Consider the following 19298-nt stretch of genomic DNA (forward strand, 5'->3'; position numbering starts at 1 on the left):
CTGTCTGCCCTAGGGCTTCCCGGGCAGTCGCCCCAGGAGCTAGCGCGGCCCCCGCTGGAGGGATGACGCTCCTGGGGTGCAATGCGCCCCCTGCTGGTACGGGGGAGCCCTTCGGGCAGGGCTGGGATCTGCGCACGCGCGCGCGCACACACAGACACCATTCATCTCCTCCCTCTGGGCCAGCTGCACGGGAGCCTCTGATGGAGGCAGGAACTTCTCCCCCAACCTTCCTCCCACTCCCCTGCACCTGCTTCCTGACGACCTTCCCTCCGCCCTCCCTGCAACCAGGGCGCTCATCCCGGGAGGGGACCTCTTCCTGCCCTTTCTCCTCCCCCTTCCACTCCTGGAGAGACTCTGACTTGGTTCTCCAAGGGGCAAGTCTGGATGCTGAGCCGGAAGAGGACGTGCAGGCTCAGAGAGGGGATTCCGTCTACTGTGTCTTGCCCATGACTGCAGCTCTCCAGTGAGATGGTCTTGCACTGGGGAAGGCCTGGGTCTGGCAGTGTGGACAGACAGGATGTGTAAAAAGACCAGACCTTGGAGTGATGCCATTGTGTGTGGGCTCCGTGTGGTTACCTGAGTGTGCATCTGTGTGTGCACAGGAAGGCAGAGAGGGATCAGTAGAATGGGAAGTGTTGCTGAGCAGCGCATGGGTTATGAGACACACATACACACAAACACACAAACACAGACACACAGACATACACAGAGAGACACACACAGACACAGACACACATAGACACACACAGACACAGAGAAACACACAGACACACAGACACACACAGACATACACAAAGAGACACACACAGACACACATAAACACACAGACACACACACATAAACACACAGACACACACACACAGAAACACACAGACACAGATACACAGACACACACACAGACACAGAGACACACACAGACATACACAGAGATACACACAGTCACACAGACACACACAGAGAGACACACACAGACACACAGACACACACGCAGAGATACACACACACAGACACACACAGAGAGACACACAGACACGGACACACAGAGATACACACAGACACAAACACACACACAGACATACACACAGACACACACACAAACACAGACACACACAGAGAAGGGTACTTCAAAAAGTTTATGGGAGGGGGCCAGTGTTGTGGCATAGTAGGTTAAACCTCCGCCTGCGGCACCAACACCCCATATGAGCTCTGGTTCAAGTCTGAGCTATTCCACTTCCGCTTCTGGCTTCAGATGGGCCCAGCCACTGCTATTTGGGGAGTGAACCAGTGGGTGGGAGACTTCTCTCTCTGTCTGTAACTCTGCCTCTCAAATAAATAAGTAAATCTTTTATTTAAAAAAAAAAGTTAATGGGAAATATAATTAAAATAGGTTCGCTTTGGTTCAAATAAAATTGAAGCCCACGCATAGGAGTTTGGGCACCTGCAAAACAAGTCCAAAGAGTAGAGGGGTGGAGTTAGAATAAATGAGTTCTAGAAAGACAGTGGTTAGCTGGGAAGGAAGAACCTTGCCAGAGCACCAGGGAGCAGACTGTCTACCACAGCCCTCGGGCTGCTCCCTCCTCTGCCGGAGCAGGTGCCACACTCAGGTTTCACCGCAGCCTGTCTGTGTGTGACCCCGCAAAGCCATATGGCTGTGGCTGGCGGCCCTTGTGGGCCTGTACTACCTGGTGCGCTGGTACCGGGAGAGGCAGGTGGTGAGCCAGCTCCTGGACAAGTTCGTCTTCATCACGGGCTGTGACTCGGGCTTCGGGAACCTGCTGGCCAGACAGCTGGACAGGAGGGGCTTGAGGGTGCTGGCTGCGTGTCTGACAGAGGAGGGGGCCGAGCAGCTGAGGCGCCAGACATCGGACAGGGTGGAGACGGTGAGCCTGGATGTCACCAAGACCGAGAGCATCGCGGCCGCCGCCCAGTGGGTGCAGGAGCGCGTGGGAGACCGAGGTACCAGCCCCTCCCTGCTCCTGTCTGCTTCTCTCTGTGCAAAGGAGACACTGCCTGCCTGCTAACTGGGAAAATGCCAAGATTTTTGTTTTAAATTTTACTTTCAAGGGTTTGAACGTCATGTTCCTCAGAGCAGGACTCCTGCAATGCTTGCACTGAGCCCCAGGTTGAGCCCAGCTAGGCTTAGGGCTGACCCTCTGGCCAAAGGCTGCATCTGGAGCCAGACCTGGGGGTTGGCACGGGCCCCGGGGGACTGGGCCAGGCTAGAGGCTGGAGCCAGGCACAGGAGCTCTGCACTTCTTATTGGATCCATCACATTTCTCCCCTCTGCAAGGCTTAAAGGTCATCTGTGCCTGACTTAGAAGAACTGAGGTTGGGAATGCTGAAGGACTTTTGCACCCACACCCCATGGTAGATCCTATTTTGCCGTGTTAGGCTGCCTGCTCTGTTTGTAATTGGTTTGTCTTTCTCTGATTGGAAATGTAAAACACGCTCTTTCCAGAAAGCACAGAAGAGGGTCAGGGTGAAACCACGTTCACCCTAATCCCACCCTCCAGAGCCGATGACGCGCTCCGGAGTGCACCTTGAGATCAGCATTTCCATTACCACCTCTCCAACACCTGGCATTCAGTGTCCGTGCCTCCCAGCCTTGAGAGACCATCACAGCACTGTCACAGCTCTCCTACCCTGCCGGCTGTTGATGCGTGCTTCCTGCTTTTCCTGGCAATGAAAGTTGGTTCATATGCTCACAATATTATCTAAATAGAATATAATAATAGGGCCTTCGGATCAGCATGGTGCGCCGGCTGCAGCGCGCCGGCCGCAGCGGCCATTGGAGGGTGAACCAACGGTAAAGGAAGACCTTTCCCTCTGTCTCTCTCTCTCACTGTCCACTCTGCCTGTCAAAAAATTTTTTTAAAAATTTAAAAAAATAAAATAAATAAAAAATAAAAATTAAATTAAATTAAAAAAAGAATACAATAATAGGATCCAGGTATTCCTTTCTTGGAGGCCAGGGAAGGTTTATGGGTAGTAAGGACTTATGTTCTTCCCAGTATGCCCAGGGCCAAGCTGTCTCCCCCACCTCCCCGGCCCTTGCCCACCAAAAACTCCTGGTCCTGTTGATCTGAGGGTCATGGGTTAGGAACTCTGACTGTTCCAAATCCCTGATGACCTGTCTCTCCCTGTCCCACCCCCGCTTGTCTTCCAGGGAATTTTCCCAATGCTGAGTGGGCTGGGGGCTTATGAGCTTAGGGCAAGGGTGCAAAGGTGATCTTTTTGCTCCCAATCACCAGTAGCTTAAAGTATGTGCACACCCTGACACCCCCATCACCACGCATCATTTCCACCCCGTCCCTCTTTTCCCGATGTCACACATCGTTATGTACACAATAAATCCCACTGGGACATGAACTTGGACCACAGCTGTGTCCACACTGCACACACACAGCCCAGAGCTGCCCACTCCTTTCCCAGGGCTCTGGGGCCTGGTGAATAACGCTGGTGTCTCCATGCCCACGGCCCCCAACGAGTGGCTGACCAAACAGGACTTTGTGGACGTGCTCAACGTGAACCTGCTGGGGACGATCGAGGTGACCCTGAGCCTGCTGCCCGCAGTGAGGAGGGCCAGGGGCCGCGTGGTCAACGTCTCCAGTTTCATGGGCCGCCTGTCACTGAGTGGTGGCGGCTACAGCATCTCCAAGCACGGTGTAGAGGCCTTCTCAGACTCCCTCAGGTATTGGGGTGCACTTGGAGGGGAGGACTAGGCAGGGCCTGGCCGGTGGAGAGGTGGGCACAGTGGGCTTGTGGTGGGTCCAGGGCCCTGGGTGGGGCTGTTCATCCTGCTGTTGGCATGGAGCCCCATGGGAGAGATTGAATCAGGGAGCCACTTAGTCCAGTCTGCGTCGAGAGAGCGCCATGGCAGGAGGGCAGGGCGTGGCGCTGAGTGTGGGAGGCAGGGCCAGAGGCAGAGGGCCCGTCCCCGGAAGACGGTGGCCAGGGCTGAGCTGGGACCGGGCTGGGAGAAGATGGGTAGGGGCGGAGGAGCAGGGTGGGGGTTCTATGGGCGGGACGTGGGGCTGCATGGGCTGTGAGGGGACCAGGAGGGCACAGCGTGGGAGTGATTGGCGGCAGTGTACATCTGACTTACACCAATGAGCGCCTGGGGGTCCAATGCGTGGGCCCCGAGCAGAAGCAGCGCTGTGGTCCCAGTACCGTTCCCAGCTGTGCCCTCCCCGCTCCCCAGTCTCCCCGCCCCAGTGCTCTGTGGGGTTTATTGTGTGTGGGTGTGTGTGTGGATTCCATGAGCGCTGTGTCTGCACCCTCCACTGCTCTGCCTTGCAGGAGGGAGCTGTCCCCCTTCGGGGTGAAGGTGGCCATCATTGAGCCCGGTTTCTTCAAGACCAACATGGCAGACCCGAAGAGCTTCATGCAGTCCTTACGGGCGGCCTGGGAGCGTGCCAGCCCGGAGGTCAGGGCCATCTATGGCGAGGAGTTTCTGGCATCCTGTGAGTGAGTGTGCACATGGGAAGAGTGGCAAACTTTTTTTTTTTTTTAGATTTATTTTATTTGAAAGATGCAATGAGAAAGAGAGAGAGAGAGAGAAAGAGAGAGAGAGAGAGAGATTCCACTGGTTGGTTCACTCCCCAAATGGCTGCAATGACCGTGGCTAGGCAAGGCTGATCCAGTAGCCAGGAACTCTATCCTGGTCTCCCATGTGGGTATCAGGTACCCAAGTACTTGGACCACCTTCCGCTCATATTCCAAGCACATTAGCAGGGAATTAGATAGGAAGTGGAGCAGCCGAGACATGAACCAGCACCCATATGGAATGCCCGCATTGCAGGAGGCTTAACCGGCTGTGCCTGAAGCCAGCCCCCTCTTCATTATTTTTCAAGGGCATACTAAAGCCAGAGAGGGGAGACACCGTGGGCTCCTGGCCAGCTGGACTCAGAGAAAGTCAGTTTTCCTGTGGTCAGAGTCCCAGCAGAGACCTTCGGCATGTGTTCTGGAACGTTCTAGGAAGGGCTGAAGAGGCAGCTCTAGGGGGAAGGGTGCACACTCCCTGTGGGTGAGGCTAGGTTAGACTTGAGCCCAATCTGAGAGGATTGGGAATTCTTAAAAACTCTCCTAATTTATAGTTCTGAATGGGAGAGGGGGATGGGCAAGTACTTTAAGATCTTTTCTCATCCTGAACAGATGCCAAAATGTCTGAAAACAGCCTGAAAGCATGCAAGTTGGATCTGTCCATGGTGACGGACTGCATGGAGCACGCGCTGACCGCCTGCCACCCCCGCACCCGGTACTCGCCCGGCTGGGACGCCAAGCTCTTCTTCCTCCCCATGAGCTACATGCCCACCTTCCTGGTGGACGCCATCATCCACTGGTTTTCCCCGAGGCCAGCCCAGGCCCTGTGAAGCTATGGGGGGGAGTGCATGGCTGGGTTTCCATGGGGTGCTGCGGGAGGGGCAGTGTGTCCAGGGGTAGGGACTGGCACAGGGGGAGGACACTCTCAAGTCTCCAGGGTCCTTTAGCTCACCCCCTCCTCACCCCTGCCCTGCGTTTTTCCTGGGACAGTCATTGTTGGAACCCTGGGCACATTAGGAGGAATGAACCACTTTTTAGAGTTGAAGAACAGAGACCCATTGCATGCATTGGCGTCCTGTGGCCTTGGGGAGCCACATGAGGATTGAGTCTTCTGGCTTCGGGAGGGGTGGGTGTCGGGGGGCCTCACTTGCTCTGCCCCTCTACCTGCTGAGCTCTTGAGTGACATCAGCTGACTTCTCCCAGCCATGGCTGCTTGTCACTCACCCAGGACGCCAGCCTAGGGGGCGGGTACAGACAGGGGAGCTTCGCCTTCCTCTCTCCGCAGTTCCACCATGCATGGGCTGGAATCGGGGTTGAACCTCCTCGACTCCCTGGCATAGAACGGCCAGGCCCTGCGAAGCATCCCGAAGGTGCCGCTGGCCTCCTCTCATCCTGGCTCTGGTCAGATGTGGTGAAGCGGCACATGGACGGGCGTCATTTGTCCTTCCGCTTAGGCCACTGGCTGGCCCCATTTCTGCGTCAGGCCCTCTGATCACAGGTGTGTGGTGTGAGCCAGGGACCCGCAGCTTGACTCAGGGCCTCTTTCTAGGCCCCAGCCTGGTCCTGGGCCTGCACCTTATGCAATGCTGGGTGTGCCCCTCTGCCGCCCACAGCTCGCCCCCTCCGGCATTTCCTTAGCTTTACCAGCTCGCCTCCTGCCTTGCCCAGTGTCTGCAGTTTCTCTCCTTCCCCTCTAAGTTCTGACTCTGAGAATTTTCCGGCAGGTCTCTGCCCTGCCCCTCCTCTGCTCCTTCTACATCTTGTGTCCTCCCAGAGCCCAGGATTCTTCCCTCGGCTACCCGCCAGCCTGCCCACGTATCCTTGTCATGCGGCCATCACTCAGAGCCCTCTGTTCTTCTGCCTTCCCTCTCTGTGCCCAGCGTCTGGTCTCTGAGCTCTTTAGCCACCTGTCGTTCCACCTGTCATTGGCCCCATACCTTTGATTCCGCTCCTGCTTTCCCTTTGCACATCCCATTGAACACCAAGTCAGCCGATCTCCACACCCCCTCCTCCCAGCCCCCCTTCCAGCTCCTTAGCTTACCTAGAATGTGCCTGGTGCTGGGGAGGGGCCCTGGGGGTCCAGTCCTGGGGGAGCTGGGGTGCCCTCAGTCCTTGGCTCCCCCTGCTGGTTTGGTCACCAGGGACTGGCAGTCACCTGGACCTGAGCATCACCCTCCCAGGAGCCAGGCCAACGTCCCTCGGGTCTATCTTCTGGAGTTGGGGCCCACAGCCCCAGCCACTTCTGTGGGAAGGCCCTGCTGCCTTGGCCTTGGGCTGATGGAGGCGCACCCAGCCAGAGGATGTAAAGCCAATTTTTGTTTTCTAACCAGTGAATCTGTCTTATTTCTTTCCCCCCTGAAAATAAAAATTGAATTTAAAGTACATACAAGCACTCAGGACAGATGATTCTGGTTTTGGTCCCTGACCTTGGGGGTGGGGCTGAGGTCGGGCTGGAGTGGGAGATTTCTGGGGTAGGGGAGGGTCTTGCGACTGGATTCCCCTTCCTCAAGCTGCCTCCCTCACCCCACAACACAGAGACCCCTCCCGGCACCCACCTGGCCCGTGGGGGCTTTTCCGCATCCTTGGTGTCTTCAGCCATCAGGGCAGGGACAGGGAGGGAGGCGGCCAGCAGGGCTGTCAGAGGTGACAGGGCTTCAGGTTGAGCTTGAATTTCTTGCATCCGGACTAATTGGTGTGGTGACACATCCACCTATAAAAATTACAGAGTGGCTCACTCAGGGCCCCGCGTCTGTGGCGAGGGGTGGAAGGCAGGGAGCCCTCCCCCTTGGGCTCCGCAGACTGCCGGCCAGGGCTCCAGGACCAGCCCCTCCCGTCGTCCCCAGAGCCCCGCGCTTCTTGGCCGGCCGCCCCCACGCAGGCCCCATGGCAGCTCTCACAGACCTCTCCTTTATGTACCGCTGGTTCAAGAACTGCAACCTGGTCCCCGACCTCTCGGAGAAGTTCGTCTTCATCACGGGGTGTGACTCCGGCTTCGGGAACCTGCTGGCCAGGCAGCTGGTGGAGCGGGGCATGCGGGTGCTGGCGGCTTGCTTCTCGGAGGAGGGGGCCCAGAAGCTCCTGCGGGAGACGTCCTACCGGCTGCACACCACGCTCCTGGATGTCACCAAGACCGAGAGCATCCGGGCGGCGGCCCAGTGGGTGAGGGACCAAGTGGGCGAGCAAGGTGGGGCAAATGGCTTTTTCTTTGCCTTCCTTGGGTTAGCCCTCCCGTCTCTGTCCATGGCCCACAGCATCTGATAGCGCCCGGGGGCCTGGTGTCCAGAGGGTGGGAGAGGTGACGCAGGGAGCCACCCATAGCTGGCCGAGGAGGTGATTTCCTATCCCTGAAGCCCAGCGGGGGATGGGGCAGAGTGGCGATAGGGGGGGCGGGGGGAGATGCATTTTGATTGTCCAGACGCTGCCCTGCCGACAGAGGTGCCTCTGGGACTGCGTCGTCCTCACCGCAGCCCCTCTGGAACACACCCGCATCTCTGGCTGGGGTCACAGGGAGAGGGGGGACAGCAGGTTGCGCTTCCCAAGTGGGGAGCATCTGCTCTCCTCCCTGTCAGGCAGGGGAGCAGGTTTTTTTAGATGTTATTTATTTATTTATTTATTTATTTATTTATTTGAAAGGCACAGTTACGGAGAGAGAGGGAGAAACAGAGAAAGAGGTCTTCCACGTACTGGTTCACTCTGCAAATGGCCAGGAGCCAGGAGTGTCATCTGGGTCTCCCACGTGGGCAGGACATGGGTCATCTTCCGCTGCTTTCCCAGGCGCACCAGCAGAGAGCTGGATGGGAAGTGGAGCTGGCGTCGCAGGTGGCGGCTGAACCCGGCTGTGCCACAACACCGGCTCCAGGCCTCAGGCCCCCGGCCCCTGACTCCCGGCCCCCGGAGCGGAGCGTGAAATTTCTCTTCCTGCGTCACGTCGTGGCTGTTGGTTTGACTCAGGGAAAATGTCTGCATCCCAGTGTCTGCTCCTAATTGGCAAAGGAGGTTGAATGCCCGTGGGGCTCTGTCCAGCGACTTTCCAACACGCAAGGCGTGGGCGTGGACATGGACATGGGCGCAGGGACCGGAGGAGCAGGAAAAGTGGGTTGCAGCCTGGGGCGGGTGGGGGCGGTCCTCGCCCAGAAAGGGGTCGAAGTGCACGGCGAAGCCACAGAGCCCTGCTTAACCTTCTCTCCGTAGCCTTCGTCGCCATGCAGTGCACAACGCCTTTTACTTTACTTTTCTGATTTATCATAAATATCTGTTAAATGAACTAACTAATGAATAATTCAGCAGGGGTGAGCCTCTTTCCTCCACAGGCTGCCCGGCACCTCCCTCCCTCACTCCTGGGCCACACAGGGGAGTGACTCACCAAGTAGCTTAGTTTCCCACTGCACTGGGTGTACCTGTTTCAGGTAACAAATTACTGTGTACCTCGTGGCTTAACATGACTCAGCTTTAGGACCTTGTAGGACAGAAGCCCAAGATGGACCTCCCTGGGCTAAAGCCATGATGCTGGCAGAGTAGCGCTCCTCCCGGAGGTTCTTGGAGAATCCCTTCTGTTGCCTTCTCCAACTCCTGGAGCCGCCTGCATCCCTCGGCCCCTGGCCGCATCCTCAAGGCCAGCAAGGTTGGGCTGGGTCCTTCTCCATCTCTGGTTCCCTGGCCTCAGTCTCCTTGTCCACTCTGGAGGATCCTTGTGGTGATACCGGGCCCCCAGGCTGATCCAGAGTCGCCTCCTCCCTTGAGGGACAGTGAGGCGCAATCTCGATCCCATCTGCTCTTTCCTGCGTAACCAACACAGTCGCAGGTCCCCAGGGTGAGGGTGGGGACATCTTTGAGGGGCCGTGATCCTGCCTAGGCTACTGGGCAGCATCCTTGGTGTCTAAGAATAGAGCACAGGGCCCTAGGGGGAGGGGGAAGGTGGTTCTTGTGTCCTCTCTTGCTGCCCCTAAGAGTTCCTGGACACACGAGGTCAGCACGCCCCTAAAGCGGCTAGCATGGCTCTGGCCACTTACTGTCCTGGCTCTGCAGCTGGGAGAGCATCCCAAGCTGGAGCCTCTTGCTGGGGTGATGGGAGGGGCGGCGAGCCTGAGCCCCTTCTCTGAAGGCAGGGGCTGCTTGGGTTTCGTGGTCTCTGGGTCTCGGGAGCTTTTTCTCCTCTGTTAGACCAGAGATCCCCCTCCAGCTGGGAAGGTTCTAGGTGCTGACAGCCCGCTGGTCTCCCGGAGTCTCTGTAACTGGAAGGAGGCAGGAAATAGGGTGGGGGCATGGCTCGGGTGGGCACCCCTTGTCTTGGGAGCGAGGTGGCCCAGGACTGATACTGGAATCCAGGCCGCCCTGGGGAGAGAGTGGAACGTGTTGGAATGTGCAGGGGTCTTGGGGCTGTGGGGGCCAAGGACGGGGTGCGGTCTGGGGGAAGGGGGAGGGGAGGAGCCAAGGCTGTGGGATCACGGAACCCTTGACTGAAGGAGCCGGAAGGGGTCCATGAGGACCATTTGGAGGCCCTGCAGTGTCTTTGGCATCACCCTCCCCGCAGTGGAGTTGGCCTTGGATGCTCCATCTGTAAAGTAAATGCAAGGAGAGCCGCCCCTGCACTTCACCCTGGCTTGCAAAACACAGGCTGGATGCAGGCTCTCTCACCCAGCCCGAGACCCGAGACCCGAGACCCATGGAGGGGAAGTCATTAGCTCAAGGTTGGAGGTGGAGCCCCAAACCCCTGCAGAGCTGGACAACACTACCCAGCGTCTTTCCTGCCCTCTTTATCCCAACCCAGCGAGTCCTTTTCACATTTCCCATAATCATTCCGTTTGAATAGGTTGTATCTTTACCTATTGTTCTTCTCTGGCGTGTGAGCCCCTGGAGGGAGAAGTATGCCTCCTTGGTCTTGTAACTGGCAGAGAATAGAATGAAGGCACGGATGGATGAGTGGCTGGCTGTGAGAATGAACGCACGGAGGGAGGGACTGATTTGGGTAACGTGAAGTGAGTACATTTCTTGTGCTCTGGTGAACAGAGAAGGGGAAGTGTGATGGGGGAGAATTTATACGTGAATTCACTGGGATGACAAGGATACTGCTTAGCCCAGAGCTAATAACTTGGTGCTCTTAGCTGAAGCTGGGACTGTGACCGCGACAGAGCCCCCGCCGACCAGCAGGCTTTATGTGAATGTCCCTTAGGGAGAAGGCTAGTAAAAGGCTGACGTGCATTAGGCTGTTATAGCTCCACACCCCAGGCCCCAGGCCCCAAGCCCCAAGCCCCATGCCAGGCGCTCTTGTATCTTTTTTTTTTTTTTTAAGATTTATTTATTTAATTATTTGAAAGGCAGAGTTATAGAGAGAGGCAGAGAGATATCTTCCATCTACTGGCTCACTCCCTAAATGGCTACCACAGCCAGGGTTGGACCAGGCCAAAGCAAGGAGCCCGGAACTCCATCCAGGTCTCCCACATGGGTGCAGAGGTCCAAGTACTTGAACCATCTTCTGCTGCTTTTCCCATTCCCTTAGCAGGGAGCTGGCTCAGAAGTGGAGCAGCCAGAACTGGAACCAGCGCCCATGTGAGGTGCCCGCATTGCAGGCAGTCGCCCCCTGTCTTGTGTTTTAGGCACCTGCACCACCTTTCTCGGACCCTAAGCTGGCAGGTACTGGATAAGCACTGCTGATTTTCTGTGGTTCTTTGTCCTTTCATCTCATTCCCAGGCCTCTGGGCCCTGGTGAACAATGCAGGTGTGGGCCTACCCAGTGGTCCCAACGAGTGGCTGACCAAGGAGGACTTTGTGAAGGTGATCAATGTGAACTTGGTGGGGCTGATTGACGTGACCCTGCACATGCTGCCCATGATCAAGAAGGCCCGGGGCAGAGTGGTCAACATGTCCAGCTCTGGTGGGCGTGTGGCTGTCATCGGTGGTGGCTACTGCGTCTCCAAGTTTGGCGTCGAGGCCTTCTCTGACAGCATCAGGTGACTGGGTCCTAGGGTCACCCCACTCTGGGTGGGAATCCTGGGGGTTTTACTTAGAAAGAGAGGGTCGGGGGAACAGCGTGTGGGCAGGCCATTCTGGAGGGAGGAAGACAAGACTTCTAGGGGCCTTCTCCAAGGACTAGACAAAGAAGGGATGAGAAGAGGGGGCTGGAGAACCATCAGGTGGGTCCTCTCTGGAGCCATTCCAGAGTGACTAGAACCCTGTTTGGGCCCACGGGCGTAGGACAGAGAGGCCTGGGGGCACAAGTGCTGCAGGGGGCCCTCGGAGGAGCCTCCTGTGTAGCCCTTGTATAGACCGTGTCACCCCAACAGCCACGTGGGTGCGGGGTGTGGGGCCGAGAGTGGGAGGAACAGGTGGGTGTTGAGATCTTGGCCTCGATTCTTTATTGGCCTCCTCTGTGCTGGGTTTGCCTAACACAATTTCTCAGCCTCTTCGGGGCCAGGCTGCGGAGGGACTCAGCCCTAAGGAAGGGCTTTTTCTGCTTGAATGCAATGTGTGGGCCAGGGTGGGGAGAGCACTCTCAGTTCCTGGAGAGACAGGTCCCTCCAGAGAGATGGCTGTCCTCTTGTGGCCCAGTTTGAGTGTGACTCTTAATGTCCCAGGCGTGAGCTCCACTACTTCGGGGTAAAGGTTAGCATCATTGAGCCTGGGAACTACCGGACGTCCATCCTGGGCAAGGAGAAGCTGGAGGCACGCTTGCGAAAGCTGTGGGACAGGCTGCCGCAGGAGACCCGGGACAGCTACGGCGAGGAGTACTTGCACACCTGTGAGCTGCCCAGGGGCGGGGGAGGGGCAGAGTGGTGGTGGAGGGAATGGGGGGAGGGTCGGGGACATTGTGGGCGTTGCTGACAATCGTTCAGTGTCCAGATGAAGGGTTGGAAGCTCCCAGGGTTCCAGAGCCCAGGCTACACAGCTAGTGGCCAAGCTGGGGTGTTCAAGAACAGAGACCGAGCAGTGGAACCATAGCTGCTGGGGAGATGGGGGGATTAGGAGAGACACTTCCCACACCTGGCATCTACCCACCCCCCACCTCAACACCATCATGCAGGTGAATGGTGAATGCTGTGACAGCGTGCTGAGATGAGTGGCATGGCTCCTGGAGCCGGGCTTCCTAGGTTCAAGGCTGGTGCTGCCAAGTCCCAGCCGGGAGACATCGCACATGTGTGGGATCTTCCCATGCCGCTGTGCCAGTGCACTTTCCACAGCCATAACAGCCAGGGCTGAGCACCGGATAAAGAAAAGGAGCTTATTTAGCTCAGAGTAGGACAGATTGGAAGTTCAAGATCAATGGTGGCCCCACTGGGTCCGCCTCGGAAGTGGGCCTCATGCAGATGGCATTGCGATGGCGAGGGCTCATGGGGAAGAGGTCACAGAGCAAAACACGAAGCCGCCCGGCTCGAGGGTCAGCTGGGCTCTTCTTGTGGCAACTTGCTCCATGGGGACTAACCAGGCTCCCTGAGCAATGCACGAATCTCTTCAGAGGTTGATGCCCCCAATGTCCTCATGACTTTCCGGTAGGTCCCACTCCCTAAAGGTTCACCCACCTGCCAACACTGCCTCCCCAGGGACCGGGAGTACACTCTCAAATCATAGTCCAGTCATAGCAACCTCAGTTTTCTCATCTGTGAAATGGACCTAACGACAGCGCCTACTTCACAGGGTGGCTATGAGGATGCGTAGGTGGGAAGTATCTCACACCAAGTGCTTGTTAAATAAAGAGGAAAATGAGCACTGGGTGTTTAAAGGGAGCTTCCCGTGCTCTCCCTGTGCTGAGGGTCACCCGCGAGCCTCAGGTGCCCTTGGAGGGTGGATGAAGGACAGCTCCGCTGCCCCCTGCCCAGTTTAGTGCAGCTCTTCCAGTGGGAAGGGGGAGCGGCCGCTATGGAGCGTGACAGTGGGGGACCTGCAGGAGCAGGGGAGGAGGAACTGGCCCGAAGGCCTGTTGGGACATCTCCTGGTGAGAGAGAAGCAGAAGGCCCCGCGGTCACCGGCAGCTTCTGAGTCAAAGCCGGCCCGTTTGGTTTCAGTGGGGGATGACTCGCAACACCTCCAGCTCTCTCCAAATTTGGCTCCACCAGCCGGGAGGCAGAGCGCCCCTAAGAGTCACCCCAGCCGCCGATACCTGGGGCAACCTCTGCCCATAGAAGCAGGTTCCGGCTCATAGTGCAGGCAGCTCCCTCGGCAGTCGCAGTTGCGGTCGGCTGTTGGCTCTCACAATGGGGCCACCAGCCAAGAAGCTGGGTTGGTTCTTGGAGGGCTCAGGAGGTATGCCACCCCCCCAACCCAGGTCAGAGCAAAGCAGCCGTGCTGCCAGCCCTGCCCTCGCTCCCCTGGGCCTCAGCCACATCCCACATTTCCCTGACCCGGATTTTTTTTTCCTCTCTCACTTGGGACAGAGTTTTCTGTCCTGGTCAGGTTCTGAGGCTTGGAACCAGGCCACCCAGGTGTGCATTCCAGCTGCCTGCTCACCTGGGGAAGGAGACTTAACCTCTCAGTACTCTCATCTGCAATGGGCTCTGAGAATCAAGCAAATGAAGCTACGCAAAGCACACGGACTAGCGCTGGGCCCTGGTGACCACGGCGGGTTTAAAAGCTGCGCAGTTGGTATTATCTTTGCTTGGACTGAGTGAGGCTTCCTTCTCTTCCAAACACTGCCACCTACACGCTGTAGGTTCCAGGATTGCAAAGAGAGATTTTTTTTAGTATTTATTTATTTATTTATTTGAAAGGCAGAGTTACAGAGAGACAGGGAGAGGCAGAGAGAGAGAGAGGTCTTCCATCTGCTGGTTCACTCCCCAGATGACCACAACGGCCAGAGCTGTACCAGACTGAAGCCAGGAGCCAGGAGCTTCTTCCAAGTCTCCCACGTGGGTGCAGGGGCCCAAGCACTTGGGCCATCTTCCGCTACTTTCCTGGGCCATAGCAGAGAGCTGGGTGGGAAGTAGAGCAGCTGGGACTCGAACCACGCAGGTGGCAGCTTTACTTATTGAACCACAGTGCCAGCCCCCAAAGAGAGATCTTGAAATCATAATTATCTGCAGACCGAAGTGATGAATCCTTGATGTACACACAGAAACACTGGGTGAGCTAACTGCAGTCACTCAGGTCTAGGGCAGGTCTCCAGCCACCCCAGGGTTATTTTAGTAACAGATTCCCCTGGGCATCATGCATCAACAGAGCTCAAAACCAAGACAACAAAACCAAGACAGCCATGTCTGCACTCAGTACAGAGTTCACGGGGAGGCCACCACCAGCGGGGCGCTGAGCAGGGCTGAGGAGTAGCTGGGAGCCTCAGACAGAGCTCAAGGAAAACAGACGTAATGACCCATGTGGCTAAGGGCCATCCAGGGCAAACACAAGGCCACGGAAGCGGGCTCCCGTCCAGAATGAGCTGACCTTGTAGAAGATCAGGATCCGGGTTTGCCGGGCCATGGAAAGGGAGGATGGCTGGGACTTTTTTCTTTCTTTTTTTTTTTTTCTTTTTTTTCTTTTGCAGGCTGTCTCTGGGACCGCAAAGTGCTTCTGATGTTTACAGAAACGCACATGGGTGCGGGGAGGGGGGACCGAGGGGCGGAGGAGAAACTCGACGGGAAGCATCCTGCGACCCAAGGATGCCTCTGCTTGGTGCTTGGGCAGGGCAGCTCCAGGGGCTGCACGTGTCAGCGGGGTGGCTGGAGAGCGGTCGACGGTGCCCCACGTGTGTCACGCCTGGTGTTGCTGGAGAGAAGGAAGGGGAGCCAAGAAGAAATGCAAGCTGCAGATCGAGGAAGCCGGGGCTGGCGGCATCAGTCACTGACTTAGAGAAAACGCAGGGCGGGGGGAGGAAATCTTCGGAAAAGCATTCATTGAAGAAAGTCACCTTTCAAGTCCAGACATCCTGAAATTCGGGGAGAACACACGATCCTGAAATTCGGGGAGAACACAGCATCCTGAAATTCGGGGAGAACACACCATCCTGAAATCCGGGGAGAACACACGTCCTCAGGATTTTTATCACCGGAGACTTTCTCAAGTGACGGAGAATCTAACTCGAATCACTGAAGCAGAGCAGGTATTTCTTGCTTCACGTGGCTGGAAAGTTGAGTGAGACGGGCTTCAGGCACAGACAGATCTAACCTCTAGCAACGTCGTTAGGGCCTGGTTTCACCCTGGGTCTTGGCTCTGCCCTCTGTGTCCGCTCCAGACCACACGTTCTCTCCCCCTGGCTACAGCATCTCCTCACTTCCTCCCGCGGTGAGGTGCTCTGGGACAGAGGGAGCGTCCTTTCCAGTAGCTGCCCGAGAAGTGCTAGATGTCCCTCTAACTCAGAGGGACCGTGGTGTGGGCATCAGAGCGCACAGCCGGATGCCCCCAGCCCTGAGCTCCTCGCCCACGCAGAGGCAAGCGTCTGGCTCTGGCTGGGTCCCCTGCTCCGCCCAAGCCGAGGAACTCTGAGTGAGGCAGGTGCGGCTCCCCAGGGGCAGATCTGCCCTTGTTGGGAATGGGGGGAGTAGATGTCAGGCAGAGGTGGAACAATCCGCGTCCTCTGTTTCCCTGGGGGAAACGCAGATTCCGCCATGGACACACCAGGAGCCCTTTTCCAAGTGGCCCCTGCAGGCAGAGGGTGCAGAGGCTTCCGTGCAGTCCAGGAAGCAAGGGGTGCCACGGTGGCAGCCATGCAACTCAGTAAGGCTGCGGCTCTTCTGACGGCCACACGGTGACTTCGAAGGAAAGCTCTCCGGCCCGTGCCAACTGCTTCTAGAAGGTTGCCGTCCTCCCGAGCGCTGACACCCTACTGCTCCCCGCGGCGCCCGCTGTTTGCAGAGACACAGGAGGGACAGTCTCCAGGAAGCAGCTCAGAAAGTGAGCCCAGCACTACACGGAGCATGTGCACGAGTGGCCAAGACAAGGCCATGGCGCCCCGGATTCTGCTGTCCTAGGAGCCACGCAGAGAGGCTGCTGGTGCCTTCGCGCACTGTGAAGACTGAACAGGAGTTCGCACCGTGGGAAAGAGGTGGCCGATCTCCCCGCAGGAGGCACATGAGCTGCAGAGTCCCGGCCCAGCAGAGCCTGCTGTGGAGTCTGGCCGGTCCTCTGATCCTGTTCCAAAGCCGCAGCCCAGGGCCTGCCTGGTACTAGATACATCGCTCATTCGCATGAGAATGAAACCATTTTCCCCAGGGCGTGCAAATCCAAGGCTGCTGTAGTCATCTGACTTGTGTCCAGCGAGGGACGAGCAGACCGAGCAGACCGGAACCTCTGTCACCTCCCCCTGTAGCCTAGCAGGGTGCCCAGCACACTAGAAGCCAATCTGTATTTGAGAGAACCGTGAGAGGGTGCCTCCCGCCACCTGTGGGGTCCCCTGCCCAGTACCCCTCCCCGCCCCAAGCCTGCACAGGCTCCACTTGCCCCTGAGCAGTGCACAGAGCCCCAGGCACCCGGAGCAAACCCTCTGACAGTCACCTCCCTGTCTCAGCCTCGCCAGGGTGGCAGGACAGAGCGTGGTCCACAGACGTCGTCATGTTATAGGTGGTCAGGCAGCACATGTGCTAGGCTCCTTAGGGGACTCCTGACGTGTAGCCTAGCATCTCCTGCACACGTTTGCTCCCCGAGAAGCAGAAGCGGAGGTCTTCAGGGCGGGGGGTGAAGGGTACCTGAGGGACACTGCCCTGCCCTCAGCAAGCACCCCCCAGGGTCCTGACGCTGAGAGGGCACTTCCCAGTTGGCTGCACCATCCCCAAAGTTAGCCTCAGTCCCCAGGGGGCTGAGCTCCGCCCCCAGCCCCCCCCCCCCCGCCCTGTTGCAGCCCCACTTGTTCCCCAGGGCAGGCAGAATGGACCCTCCTGGCTTCTAGAGTCTTCCAAGCTGCCCGTCTGTGCCATAGGTCACTTGAGTCCACAGTGGCCTAAGACTGCATTGGGGGCAGCATTTCTATCTTCTCATATAGTTTTTTTTTTTTTTAATTTTTGCTTGCCATGAAGCACTCGCACATGTTTATGGAGTAGAATGCAATATTGCAACACATGCGCACTACATAAGCCAATCAACCTTGCCATTCCTGTATCTTTGTCTATCTGGAGCCTTGCTTGTACGCTCTGTATGCCACCTGTAATTCCTTATTGTGAACTACAGCCACCCCACCGTGCTGGGGAGCACTTGAACTTGTGGTGACTTCTGCCCCAAGGATTTTGGTGCCTTTTTTTCCATCATCCAGTATTTCTATTTCTGAATAACATTTTTTTTCTTATGTGCTTCAGTAGAAAACGTGGGAACTCAGGAAAGGGCACAGAAGGAAAACAGACAACTCTGCAGTATGTGAGGCTCCTACCAGGGAGACAGGGTTTTCCCTTCCTCCGATTCTCCATGCACACAATATATATGTTTGCTCCTGTCCTGCCCCATCATCTTCCTGCCTTTAGTCATCCAAGCGTTGCTGTCCCCACTTTACAGACTATGAGCGTTTAAACTCAAGGTTTTGTAACTACAAAGTGGCACAGTTAGAGGAAGAACCGGGTGCAGCTCTCGTCACGGGTCTAACGCAAGAGTAGGAAGTCCATGCACTGCACTTGGCAGGAGAAATACGATTATTTGCTATAACTGACAAGTGGCTGTTTGTGAAAGGTGAATGCCAGGGGTGGTTGGCAGAGCTACCTGAGACATTAGACTCAGAAGCTCAAGGAAACGGAGCTTGGATGGCACGCAGAAGAAAACACCTCGGGGCCGACACTGTGGTGTAGTGGGTAAACAGCCGCCACCTGCAATGCCAGCATCCCACATGGGCACTGGTGCGAGTCCTGGCTGCTCCACTTCCCATCCAGCTCTCTGCTATGGTCTGGGAAGGCAGTAAAAGATGACCCAGGTCCTTGGGCCCCTGCACCCACATGGGAGACTAAGAGAAGGCTCCTGGCTCCTGGCTCCTGGCTCCTGGCTCCTGGCTTCAGATCGGCACAGCTCCGGCTGTTGCGTCCAACTGGGGAGTGAACCAGAGGATGGAAGACCTCCCTCTCTCTCTCTCTCTCTCTCTCTCTCTCTGCCTCTCCTTCTCTCTCTCTGTAACTCTTTCAAATAAATCTTTAAAAAGAAGAAACCACCTTTCAGGAACAGTAACAGACCCTTTTGTGTTTGTTCCCTGAAACAGATACCCAGAAGTTGGAACACATGATGCAGCTGGCAGAGCCGAGATTCAGGGCCGTCACGGACAGCATGGAGCACGCCATTGTCTCCCGGAGCCCCCGCATCCGCTACAACCCCGGCCTGGATGCCAAGCTCCTCTACCTCCCCCTGGCCAAGCTGCCCACCGCGGTGACGGACTTCATCCTGAGCCGCTACCTCCCAAGGCCCGCAGACAGTGTCTGAGCTGGGCAGGCTGGAGCCGTGGTGGGTGGAGTGTTGAGGAGGTGGTGGGGGAAGGGACTTCACGGTGGCAAGCGGGGGGTCTCGCCCGTCCCGGGGGTACTTGCTGCTGAGGACACTTTGCTCGGCTGATGCCCACCACCGGCGGATTGACCTGTAACTTCTAACAGAGGAGTGGCTGCCTCTGCCCACACCCTGGGGCCCACAGAGACCGGAAGCGGTCTTGGCAGGCTCAGAGCGCTGTGGCATGGCGGAGGACGTCTTTCGCCTGGAGAACTCAACGAGAGGAGACTCACCGCCTGCTGGGGTGCCTTCCAGTGGGAAACCCGGAGAATATGGCCCCGGGGGGACTCCCAACCCCCTTCCTCCTGGGTCTGCAGGCGCGCACGAAGCCCGCTCACATGGCCTCTTCCTGGAGCAGGCGGGCAGTGCGAGAGTAGGTCGGACAGTTTAAA

The 19298-nt window shown here is 57.1% G+C and overlaps 2 protein-coding genes across 2 annotated transcripts; both read left to right on the forward strand.

Annotated features, from left to right (window-relative positions):
- Window positions 1-1631: 1631 nt before the first annotated feature.
- Window positions 1632-6924, forward strand: LOC133768052 (retinol dehydrogenase 16-like; the record flags this gene model as incomplete). Its single annotated transcript, XM_062202468.1, has 4 exons — window positions 1632-1956; window positions 3433-3691; window positions 4300-4463; window positions 5155-6924. Coding segments are annotated over 4 exons (966 nt in total), but the record flags the coding sequence as incomplete, so codon positions are not given.
- Window positions 6925-7425: 501 nt separating this feature from the next.
- On the forward strand, window positions 7426-18846 carry SDR9C7 (short chain dehydrogenase/reductase family 9C member 7). The gene is made up of 4 exons (XM_062202103.1): window positions 7426-7726; window positions 11231-11489; window positions 12114-12277; window positions 18629-18846. The coding sequence occupies exons 1-4, from the start codon at window positions 7426-7428 to the stop codon at window positions 18844-18846; spliced, it is 942 nt and encodes a 313-aa protein (XP_062058087.1).
- The last annotated feature ends 452 nt before the right edge of the window (window positions 18847-19298 follow it).

The sequence above is a fragment of the Lepus europaeus genome, chromosome 10 (genome assembly GCF_033115175.1).
Source record: "Lepus europaeus isolate LE1 chromosome 10, mLepTim1.pri, whole genome shotgun sequence".
Taxonomy (NCBI): Eukaryota; Metazoa; Chordata; class Mammalia; order Lagomorpha; family Leporidae; genus Lepus; species Lepus europaeus.